Below are 12,123 nucleotides of genomic sequence, written 5' to 3'. Positions count from 1 at the left end.
GATACTGGCTGGGCAAAAAGACGACTACCTTTTCTATATTTTCCTCCCCTTCCTACGGCCTATTTCCGCATCTGTAGCTGATGCCCGTGACTGGTGCCAATCCTTGCCGGGCGGTGAATTAGTTCCCCAATGCTGTATGGCACTGAGTATAGTTGCATAGTAATTTCCCCTCTTTCACCACTCCCCTCACTGAATTTCTACTTTAAAAAAAAAAAAAAAAAATTTTCTCTGGATGTGGGCGTCGCTGGCAAGGCCAGCATTTATTGCCCATCCCTAATTGCCCTCAAGAAGATGGTGGTGAGCCACCTTCTTGAACTGCTGCAGTCCGTGTGGTGAAGGTATTCCCACAATGCTGTTAGGGAGGGAGTTCCAGGATTTTGACCCAGCGACGATGAAGGAACGGCGATATATTTCCAAGTCAGGATAGTGTGTGACTTGAAGGTGGTGGGCTTGCCATGCACCTGCTGCCCTTGTCAGTTTCGGTCGCTCTAACTCAATTATTTTCTTCACCGGCAAACAATCGGGGCGGGCGCTGGTTTAACGACACGGGCCGCACTTTGCGGTTGGCACACCATCTCTTGTCTTCCAATGAACCATTGTTTCCGGGGGTGAGTTGATTCCTGGAAGTTCCTTTGTGCGGTCGGGGGTTTCTTTGGAACATTAGCACCGACCCAGAACTGTTTCCCAGAGTGCCTCAGGACCACAGAGAGGGCGCTCCCAGAGTGCCTCAGGACCACAGGAGGGCGCTCCCAGAGTGCCTCAGGACCACAGGAGGGCGCTCCCAGAGTGCCTCAGGACCAAAGGAGGGCGCTCCCAGAGTGCCTCAGGACCACAGGAGGGTGCTCCCAGAGTGCCTCAGGACCACAGGAGAGCGCTCCCAGAGTGCCTCAGGACCACAGGAGAGCACTCCCAGAGTGCCTCAGGATTACAGAAGGGCGCTCTTGGAGCATTAGCCCGATCCCAAATCGGCTTGTGAGATTGGCCTGAAAAGGTTCTGGAGATCCTGGTGAAGTTCAGCGTAGCTCTGGTTTGCATGTACTCAAACTGTACGTGAGTTTCCCTGGATGTTGGGTGAGGGTTTATGTGACACCATGAGCAACTGTTGTTTTTGATATTCCAGTTATGATTCTCAGTGATCATCAGAATGTTCAAGAGGCTCTTTCATAAATGGGACCTGAAATTACCACCACAGGACAAGTAGGTGACGAGTCATTGATCCACAGAAGAAAATCACGCATCTGTGGCATACTGGACAAGCGTGAAAGTGCTTTAATACTGCGAGACATCAGCCAATTACCACTGCACTCGGTGTAGTGACCCAGGCTACCTCGATCAGTTAGCTTTTGGATGAGACGTTAAACCGAGGCCCTCTCTGCCTCTCGGGTGGATGTAATAGATCCCACACCACTATTTTGAAGAGTCAAATAAATATAAGTCTTTCTTTCCCTTTCTGGGGAGACCCTCTCTTTCTTTGAGGGTCTCCTTATCTGCCATTGCAATAACCATATCCCAAGTTGGCCAACTGAAGCCCCTGAGTTGGTTAAGCACATTGACCAGCTTAATTCGTTGAAACACTAGCCCCTGCTTCTCGGCTAGCTGCGGCCAGTTTTGTTTTCTTCCCTTGGACGCGCAGGCTGATTTAGGGGAGGTAATTCAAATGGGGAAAACAAGGGAAAAGAAACCTTATATAGCATTGCCTGCTTTCACTCACCTGTAGGGTCGTTGGAGACCAATTCAAAAAATAGACGCTGTCTATTGGTACTGGCATAAATGCCAGACAGGAATAAAAACTTTTTAGATATGGTCTTGCATGGAAAATGTTGGAATTTCATTGGTGCAGCCTACTGTAGGTCCAGGACTATATTCTGGTGTGTACTGTAGGCCCAAGACTATATTCTGGGGCAGTGTACTGTAGGCCCAGGACTATATTCTGGTGTGTACTGTAGGTCCAGGGCTATATTCTGGGGCAGTGTACTGTAGGCCCAGGGCTATATTCTGGGACAGTGTACTGTAGGCCCAGGGCTATATTCTGGGGCAGTGTACTGTAGGCCCAGGACTATATTCTGGGGCAGTGTACTGTAGGTCCAGGACTATATTCTGGTGTGTACTGTAGGCCCAGGGCTATATTCTGGGGCAGTGTACTGTAGGCCCAGGGCTATATTCTGGTTTGTACTGTAGGCCCAGGGCTATATCCTGGGGCAGTATACTGTAGGCCCAGGGCTATAATCTGGAGCAGTGTACTGTAGGCCCAGGACTATATTCTGGGGCAGTGTACTGTAGGCCCAGGGCTATATTCTGGGGCAGTGTACTGTAGGCCCAGGACTATATTCTGGGGCATTGTATTGTAGGCCAGGGCTATATTCTGGGGCAGTGTACTGTAGGCCCAGGGCTATATTCTGGTGTGTACTGTAGGCCCAGGACTATATTCTGGGGCAGTGTACTGTAGGCCCAGAGCTATATTCTGGGGCAGTGTACTGTAGGCCCAGGACTATATTGTGGTTTGTACTGTAGGCCCAGGACTATATTCTGGGGCAGTGTACTGTAGGCCCAGGGCTATATTCTGGGGCAGTGTACTGTAGGCCCAGGACTATATTCTGGGGCAGTGTACTGTAGGCCCAGGACTATATTCTGGGGCATTGTACTGTAGGCCCAGAGCTATATTCTGGAGCAGTGTACTGTAGGCCCGGGACTATATTCTGGTTTGTACTGTAGGCCCAGGACTATATTCTGATAGCACTCCTGCAGTAACCGTCCCTTCTGGGTTAGCTTAAGTGCAGAGTTTGCCTGCCTGGATAACCCGTTTTTCTGGATTGCCTCCCTTGCAGGTGAGAAACCCTACAAGTGCTCATGGGAAGGTTGCGAGTGGCGTTTTGCCCGAAGCGATGAGCTTACCCGACACTACCGGAAACACACAGGAGCCAAGCCGTTCAAATGTAACCACTGCGACAGGTGAGGCTCCACACTAATACACCCCCTTGTCGTGGGGGGAATGGGTGGTTCGGATGCTAGAGTGGTGGGGAGGGTGCGGGGTGAGTGGGGGCTAGGATGCTGGCAGTTGGGGAGGGGCGGGGAGGTGCATAGAGGCTAAGGCTGTTTGCCCAACTATTGAGCAAGACCTTCTGAATCTAGGCTGCGAGGTGCTTGCTCCCTTGGCATCCTCCAGTCCGCAGTTCTGTACCTCCCCCTGCTGTTGCTCCCTGGTTTGTATCCTATCCTTTTCTCCTCCTCCTTCCCCCTAGCGCCCATCCTCCAGACCAGTTATCTACATTATAACTAGTTTGCAATAGAACTTGCCATTCAACGCATTCAGAGACCGTTCAGGAGATAAAATCAGAGGGACGTTGAAATAAAATAAATCATTTTCTTTCAACATTTTTGTTTATTAGTTATAAAAATGTGGGAGTTTGGAAAGGAAAAGCTGTTTGATGTTCAAGAAGCATTGAATCGGGTAGGAAGAGCCTGTTGGCCTTCCAATCGGTGGAGCGCCGTGAAGATGGACATGTCGGGTGGCCAATGGCAGGGAGTGGGGGCAGGGCAATTGGCGGATGGAGGTCATGTGATAACCTCCAGGAATATGTCCAACCAGAGTTGGCAACCCTATATCCTGTTCTCTTATTACTGGCATTGACCTGTCTTGAGTTGGCGATAATCTGGGCTAGTGGGTTTCTTAGCGTGTGGACTGGGCCGACCCGCAGAGGGATTCACAGTCTTCACCTCAGTACTTGGACTCTGTAAGAGAAGAGCCAAGTGGCCTATTAACAGAGTGGAAGGAACGCTCTCTTCCCCCATCCCCCACCCCCCATAGAGACGTCCTTTGGAGCCAGTCGATGAGTGTAACAGGCTCCAGTCTGTCTGCCTGGTTCTGTCTAAAACTGGTCCCCAGTCGTGAGTTTGCTATTCTACTGCAGAGCTTTCAAGTTGGGGTCAGGTACGCTCCGCTCTTAGCCGGGGCTGTGGGTATAACTTGGCAGGGCTGTCCCAGAGCCATGGGCTGCATTAGACTCCAGGTTCAATCCAGGAATCCAAATTGGAGCTGCCCTGGATCTCTGCCCCTCTGTACTCCACAAATGTGAGGAGAAAACATAGATGCAGTAAATAAGCTAGCGGCACATTATCAGAGCATCACTGAGCAGTATTTTTATTCCACTGGCAGTCTGCCCAACTCCGACACCTTAGAGCCTTCCAGTAGTATCGTGCCAGAAAGTCAGCTGGCCAATGGCCGTGTTACCATACTGTGTCCAGACTTCTCCAGCACGCCACACTGCTGTGTCTGGCTTTCTCCACCCCACTGGCCTCTGTCTGATTTTACCCATTCTTTTCTATCACGGTCTCTTTTCTCTCTCGCTCTCTCATTCTCTTGTGTTCTCTTTGTCTTTCCCTCTCCGTCTTTTACTCGTTCTTTTCTCTCATTCTCTTTGTCTTTTTCTCTTTTTCTATCTTTTCTATCCTGTTTCTCTCTCTCTCTGCTTTTCTCTCTTTCTGTGTGTGTGTCTCTCTCTCTCTCTCTCTCTATTTGTCTCTTTGCTGTCTGTGTAGATCTAACAACTGCCTGTGGGGCTGTTTTGCGAGGGGGCGATTATGAATAATTTATTGACTCTTCCCATCTTGTGCTGTCATTTATTTCCCATTAGCTTAGCTCAGTTAATGAAGGCATGAGTGCAACGCTGAACTGGCAGGCTGCATTGTGTGGCGTGAGCTCCCTGCCGACAATTGTGCAGCCTCTCATTAATTCGGTCTAATAACTTAATCGGGTGTCGATGTGGCATGCGAGGCCAGGTTGGGGGGAGGGGTGGTGGAGTGACTGTAGAGTGGGTCTGATCAGATGTCCCACTGGCTGCTTGATTGCAGTCAGCATGCCAGCTGGTGAGGAGCCACGTATACACCTGCTCATGGTGCCATCTGCTGAACAGCTCACCACCCACCTGCCCCTTTCACCCAGCACACGCAGACCCACGGAATATATGCTCCTACATTTCCAGAGTGTCTGTCTCGTCTCTATCTCGCTCTCTATCTGTCTGTCTCTCTCTTTCTTGTACTTGTTCTCATTGTCGCTCACTTCCTCACTTTGTCTCGCTCTTCTTTCAGGCAGTCTCGCTCTTTTTCTCTCTCGCTCTTTCACTGTCTCTATCACTGATTCTTGCTATCTGTCCCTCCTCACTCTATCTGTCTGTCTGCTTCTCGCTCTCACATATGGGGAGGGCCCTGGGTTAGTTAAGAGCAAATTGGGCAGGGATCCCACACCTGATTGCTAAGAGATGTTTATTGGATTGGAAGTGTGTGTGAACACTGGCTGAGGGTGAACATGGCCTCTCTCTCTCTCTCCCTTTCTCACTCTTTTCACCCTTTCTCTGTTCTCTCGCTCTTTTATCTCCCTCCCTCAGTCCTCACCTTTTTTTCCTCTCATCTCACACTTTCTCTTTTTATCTCTTTTTTTCTATCTCTCTCTTATCTCCCAAGACTCTGACTCCTCCTAGGGTATAACTCCAGATGAACTGGGAGCTCCCCTGTACCTCACTCTCGTGGAGGTTATTCAACCGGGGTGGGGGGGGGGGATTTTTCTCCCAGGTTTTTGCTTGCAGCAGTGTCCAAAAGGTTAATCTCTAATTCCTGGAGACTCCATGGCAATCCTGGAGGCTTGGCAATCCTACCTAGGGATGCAAGAAGTGGAAATACATTCCAGTTCCTGTGTCTCGGTCCTCTTGATTTTGATTTATGCAAAATTCTTTCAAAAATATTCATCAAGAAACTCTGGAATATATCTCCCGGCTGGAAAGAGGGATCAAATGGCAGCCTTTTGTATGGGAAGAAAAAAGATGGCCACCCTTTTTGGGTGAATCTGGAAGCTTGAGGTAATACAGTGAAACAGGCACACTGTGGGGTTGCTTGCATTTTAATGGAATCAATTTTCTTTTTTCAGGTGTTTCTCCCGATCTGATCACCTCGCTCTTCACATGAAGAGACACGTTTGAGAGAAGAGACCAATCCACACAACACCATGGCATGACTGTTAGCGAGGGGAAGGACGTGTTTCTAAAGAGCACAGACATGTGGTTGACTTGTTGCCATGTTGCAGTGAGCATGTGTGCAAACACGTTCACGTGCACGCACTCTCTATCTACAGATGTATACACACACACACACGCTATCTCTTGGTCATGCCTTACCTAGTCTATCGGTCAGTTAGACACTGCCAAACGATTGCTGATTTAAATCGCATTTGGATTTCTGTTGCCATGGAAACCAAAGGGGATTACAAACTTGAGACCACCTTCCAAGCCTTCACAGTGAGAACAGTTGGTCCACTCGTAAATCAATTGACCTTCCAATCTTGAATTGCAACTCCCATCTCCATATTCTCAGTGTTCTGCTCCTTAAACAAACCGGCCAGTGGCAGGTGTTATGGACAGACAAGTCGAGACAACCTGCAAGGCGAAGTAAATGGTGGTCAGAACTCAGTGCTGCATTTCTATAATGTGCAACCAGGCTATCATCAGGTACACCCAATGCCAACCCGTTGTGGGCCTTTTTGGCTTTTGTAGGCATATGACTTTTTTTTAAACGGAGCAGGACTGTGCAGAATAAACGCCTGCTTCTCTTTTGAAGAGGACACCCTAAGTGGTGAAGTTTGAACGACGACAACAAACGGTTGCTGACGGGCCCTGTCCCCTTTTCTACCCCTTTCACATGTGCACCCAATGGCTCACCACGCGCACTAGAAAGGTTGGTGGCCGCTGGCACCATTTTGAGCAGACCAAAAGGAACCACAACAAGGCTTGTTGGGAGTTGGCTGCACCTCTTAAAACGTGTTCCTCCCAAAACTTTCTCTGCTGAACTGGACTCGAATAGATGTGAATGGACTAATTTATAAACGGCTAGCTTGGACCCTGTCTACGCAGGCTGATTGAATGGACTTGTGGGGGAAGGGAAGGGGGATTTACTTTGCTGAAGAGGCTCGTGTGAGATTTACACCACCACATCAGCTTGACTCTAACCATTCTGTTTGTAAATGGCGATTTCTCATTGACCTTTCTTGTGGATTAGGGGCCTGTTGTAATGGTAACTAGGTGAATTTGGTTTAAAGTCAGTGAAATCACTCCCCTTTCGGTGTTTCTCCCCATTGTAAAGCTACACTGCGCACCTGAGCTCTCAATTAATGCGCGGGTAGATACAGGCCAATGAATTTTTCGGCCTTTTTTCTCCCTCTGGAGAATGCAGCTCCACTGGCTTGGTTTCCTGGGCAACACCAAGGAGGGCCAAGCCAAGCCACCCTCCAGCTGACTGCCTTGTCTGCTCTCCGTGCACAGTTCGAGGCCACCAAGACAAACCAAAGAATGGGACAGACGTCTAATGATAAAGAGCACCACTAATTTTTTTTTAATTTATTATTTATTTGACTGAGGATTTTCATGGTGACACAGCTCAGTTTAACCACTTCACTCACCTCGGTGATAGTCAAAATATTGTTTGGCTCTAGGTTCAGGGGACTGGAGGAACTTGCGGTCTGATGTGCAGCTACCAGCAGATATCTCTTGCTCTCGACTCCATTAGTGTGGAAGGGAACACAGTGACTTTCAACCTACCCGTGTGAATTGATGCCTTTCATGATTTGACCAAGGCTTGGCCTTGGTCTTGAAGACGGCAACATCTGACTTACCCACCTCTATGCAACTCCTTATAATGGGTTAGCCCTGTTGGGATTGGCATTGAAGGTACACTGTGTTCTGGCCACATTATATTGGACTTGGGGAGGAGGGGTGGGAGGCTTACTGAAAAATGCCCAGTAATTTCTGTATCTGGTAAGGATTCAACCTGTCAGTGAGTAGGGCCATGGGTAATGTGTGTGTATATATAGAATTCTAGTCAACTAGATGGCTTCACATTTGAGTTGGCCTGTCATTCTAACCGAGCTGCCACAGTCCCTTCTCAAGTGAACCAGTTGGCCATGTACCTCATAGAGACAGAGAGCTCTACGGGAGGGCAGTGGTGGGTAAAGAATATGTTTTGACTTGCACACTTCCTTCCAATGAATTGAGGGACAACATTGAGCAGAAGTGTGTGGTAGGCCTGGACCAACCTGAAAAGAGCACGCTTGGAGCTGGCAGCCATTAAAACAAAAAAGAAGAGGGGGAAGGGCAGGGGGTTTAAATGAGGAAAATAATTTGTTGATGCAAGTAAAGTTTAACAATTAACGTATTTATTTTACGCGATATAACTGAAATGGTCTTGTATCTCCATGCAAGTGTTTAAGAGTAAGCCCAGTTGCATCAATAGCTGTCTATAGCCACCAAATATCCAGGCTGCCACCCATGAATTTCTCATTATTATTGACCAGCTTTGCTTTGTTGCCCCAAAACAAATTGCTGCCAACTTCTAATATCGGTGGCATGATCCGCGATTACTGGTGGTTTACTATGGCTTTGAAGGAAGACCCGAAGCAACCCAACACCATACAAGCCCAGTTGCATCAATAGCTGTCTATAGCCACCAAATATCCAGGCTGCCACCCATGAATTTCTCATTATTATTGACCAGCTTTGCTTTGTTGCCCCAAAACAAATTGCTGCCAACTTCTAATATCGGCGGCACGATCCGCGATTACTGGTGGTTTACTATGGCTTTGAAGGATGACCCGAAGCAACACCATACACTTGCCTAGTGCAACCGTGAGAGTGTGAACAGGTCCTGGCTCACTGAGAATTGTGCCTTATGTAGATGCTGGCCCACGCATTGATCGTCCCGACTGCTGCCCTTCGTCCTTGGAAGCATCGACCTACACGGCACCATGTGACCTTGGTTTGTTTCCCATCCAACTCCTCTGAAGCACTCGACCATTCTCAGCCTGGCCAATCAGTCTGGAAGTACGGTGACTGTCAATCAGCTAAAAACGCACCTGGTTGAATCCCAGTCTGGTTTCCCATTATTAACCCTTTTGAGCATAGTCCATTCTCGATGGCTTGATTTGTTTAAGATGGGGTGGGTGGGTGGGAGGGCGGGGAGAGTCTTTTGGTGCGAACTACATGGGAAAAAAATGTGCTGGCAATTTTTTTTTTTTAATTTACACTCCGCTAGCCCATTGGTGACTCCCAACTAGCTGAATAAATCCATACAGGCTAGTTTTTTTTATATATTGTTTTGAAAGTATCACTTTGTTTCAGATGAACAATGGTTAGAACTGTTTCACTGACATTTACAGTGGCCTGAGAATCAGAACTCCAATGTTTATTATATTGTATAGATTGAATATTTATTGTGTTTTCTCTCTCTCTCTCTCTCTCTCTCTCTCACACATTATCTCTCTGTCCTGCCGTATGTGTATTTTTTTTCCTCCTGCTATGTTCTGCCAAAATAACAATAACATAATGCCCAAGATACAGCTAGGACAAAAAAGATGTTCTAGTCCTTGTAGGACTTGCTGAAAGGTCTTTGTTGATGATTTGCAGATACTGCCAGTTTGGAAAGGGATGAATGGTCTGTCAGTTCTACATCCCTTCATGTCTTGGCCCCCCTCTTTACCCCCCGCAATCCTTGCCCCTCTTGCAACAGTCTAATCATTTGTGAATGTGTGTCTTTTTTTGGGATGTTAAATCCAGGCCATGCTTGAACTGGCCAATCAATGCACTTGACTCTTAGTATGTTCTTCTAGATGGGTTTGGGAACTAAATCCATCCAAGCGTTTGATTGGATAACTCCAATATCACAGTCAGTCAAATAGCTGGAGCCAAAGTCTATCATCAGTCTAAAATGCCCAATCAAGTACAGGTAGTTAGATTTTGGTTCCCATACCAACCAGCTAACCTCTTTTAAACTGTAATTGGCATATTTCCTCCCCTGTGCATTAGCAATCAATGGTACTGGCATGAATTCAGGCACTATTGTTCATCCAAGTCTGTGCACCAAGACTGCCAATAGACAGTACCCAGTGCCAACAAAACCATGGCACAAACCTGGTGACCAGGGTACTGTCGTTGAGAGATGCAACCCAGAAATTTCTGAACATAGATTCTGAGGCACATCCAGAGAATTGGTCAGCGGGAACTTGTATCTTAAATTTTACAACAAACCTTTTTTGGGGTGGGGTGGAGAAGAGAGATGATAATCAGAGCGATGATGTGCTTTCGCGACTTCTTGGCTTTTCTGGTTCAAAAAATGCTTTGCTATGGAAATACCAATTGTGCCAGCATGTCCTCTACTTTTTATCATGGCTGTAGGCTAGGCTATTCACTGCCAATATCCCGTTAATAAAAAAAGTACCAAGGACACTTTCCCCCTCCCTCTTCCATCACTTAACATTCCGGCCACCAGCAAAGTCTTGCTCCCAAGCCAGCTCCATGTCTCAGTATCTAGTCGTAAGTCATAGTCGTTCCTGATTATTGATCTTGCATTGAACCCAACATGACTCTGAGGTGAAATGGAGGGGGGTGGGGTGAAAGAGTTCAAACTATCACGATATCATTAGCCCATCCAGCAAAATTATATTTCCCCCCCCCCCCCCCCCCCCCCAAACACTAATCATATTTGCATAAAACTTATTTGTAAAAACTTTCCAAGCTCCTTCAACCCTTGCAGACACTCTGAATGGTCTTTACCCTCTCTGGTTGTTAGGCTACCATGAATTGTGTGGGAGAACCTATATAATAGGAGGAGCAGGGAAGCTTTCAAGGTGTTGTAGGGTTTTCATTGTTAAGGGGCACAAACCCCATTTATTCTGCCCGGGTCTGCCATGGCTCCTGCTCTATGGTGTGGTCGATATGACATATTTCACCTCCAGGTCAGAGATCACTGGACTATGTTGGTTCACATCCCTCCCAGCCTGAAAGAAGCTGCTGTCGGCACTTATGCTTCCCTGCCCTATGATAAGTGTGCAGTCTAATATTAAAATAAATGGTCCCAAGGCAATAGTGGTGGTGTTTAGCTCATCACTGTGTAAGTGCCCACCATATAGTTGAAAGGATTGGATTTAGATTTGACTGCAATTTTCAATCCCTAGGTTAGTCTTTTACTGGAATGCTGACTTGGGTTGTGTGATAGTGAGACAGAGCCCATACAATCCACTTAATGTTTTGGGGGGGTGGGATTGCCATTAACTGGGGAGCTTTTAGAGAGTGTGACTGGCTTCCACTACAACTAAAAAACTAAACTAGTTTTGCATGGTAGTATCACCGAATGTGATGATGGAGAGTTGCCAACTCTTGTTCTACGTATTCCTGGAGGTATCATCACATGACTTCCTGCCTCCAACTGCCCCGCCCCCACACTCCTGCCATTGGTCACCCGCCACGTCCATCCTCGGGGTGCCCCGCCTTCCCACACCAATCGGAAAATGAGCAGACTCTTCGTTACCTGATTGGATGGTTCTTGACTGTCCTCTAACAGCCTTTTTCCCATCTCCAATATTTTTTTACAACTAAATAAACAGAAGTGTTCAAAGAAAAGTTTTTAAAGAAACAATTTTATTACTGCCCTGTATGATTTTTCTCCGGGGTTGCTCCCAGCAGTGTCCTGGAGATTAATCTTTCATTCCCAGAGACTCCAGGGCAATCCTGGAGGGTTGACAACCCCAGCGCCTTGTCCTACTCCCACATGGCAAGGCCTCCGTTTCAATCATGGGGACGCTCTATTCCTCCCTCGCATTGGAGAGAGAATGACGGGGTGGGGAGAATGCTGACAGTCGCCTCCTTTTCCCCGGCAGCTGGTTAGAGCGATGGTGGGAGAGACCTGGCAGAGGGGCTGAATGGCATTTAGAGAAAAATTGCAAGGGTGAAGGGGGGGGGGGGTGAACTTTTGTGAATGTAATGATCACAATTTGCAAGCTTGTTAATTGAGAGCAATTATTATCATTTATAAACACCAGGTTTCCCCCCCCCCCCCCCTCCTATTTCTTCCCTCCAAGTTTCTTGGCTTTAGTCTATAACATCACGCCCAGTATGTACCCTGTTGTAACCATAGAGACCCTATTGGAACTTTCACAGGCAAAAGTCCAGCTAACAACAAATTTCCAGTGTACTGAGGTGCAGATCTTCAAGGCCAGTATACTCCGACTTACCTGATCCATTGCATCACATTACCACCAAGGGATGAAAGAAATATAACCATGTCTTTCCGCTGTTTAATTGTGGTTTTTTT

At 47.4% G+C, this 12,123-nt stretch overlaps 1 protein-coding gene across 1 annotated transcript in view; it reads left to right on the top strand.

The window, feature by feature from the left end:
- The window catches only part of LOC147119981 (Krueppel-like factor 7), a 56,490-nt gene extending 47,520 nt beyond the window's left edge, over nucleotides 1-8,970 (top strand). Inside the window, exons 3-4 of the mRNA XM_085985447.1 lie at nucleotides 2,826-2,949; nucleotides 5,918-8,970. Coding sequence (XP_085841573.1) covers nucleotides 2,826-2,949; nucleotides 5,918-5,969 — 176 coding nt within the window. The 3' untranslated portion in view covers nucleotides 5,970-8,970. The remainder of the gene's footprint in view (nucleotides 1-2,825; nucleotides 2,950-5,917) is intronic.
- Nucleotides 8,971-12,123: the final 3,153 nt, after the last annotated feature.

This window comes from Somniosus microcephalus, chromosome 4 (genome assembly GCF_052327205.1).
Source record: "Somniosus microcephalus isolate GS21.2 chromosome 4, FLI_Smic_1.0, whole genome shotgun sequence".
In the NCBI taxonomy this organism is placed as follows: Eukaryota; Metazoa; Chordata; class Chondrichthyes; order Squaliformes; family Somniosidae; genus Somniosus; species Somniosus microcephalus.
The sequence above is the reverse complement of the archived record's forward strand: the minus strand, read 5'-3'. Positions and strand labels throughout refer to the sequence as shown.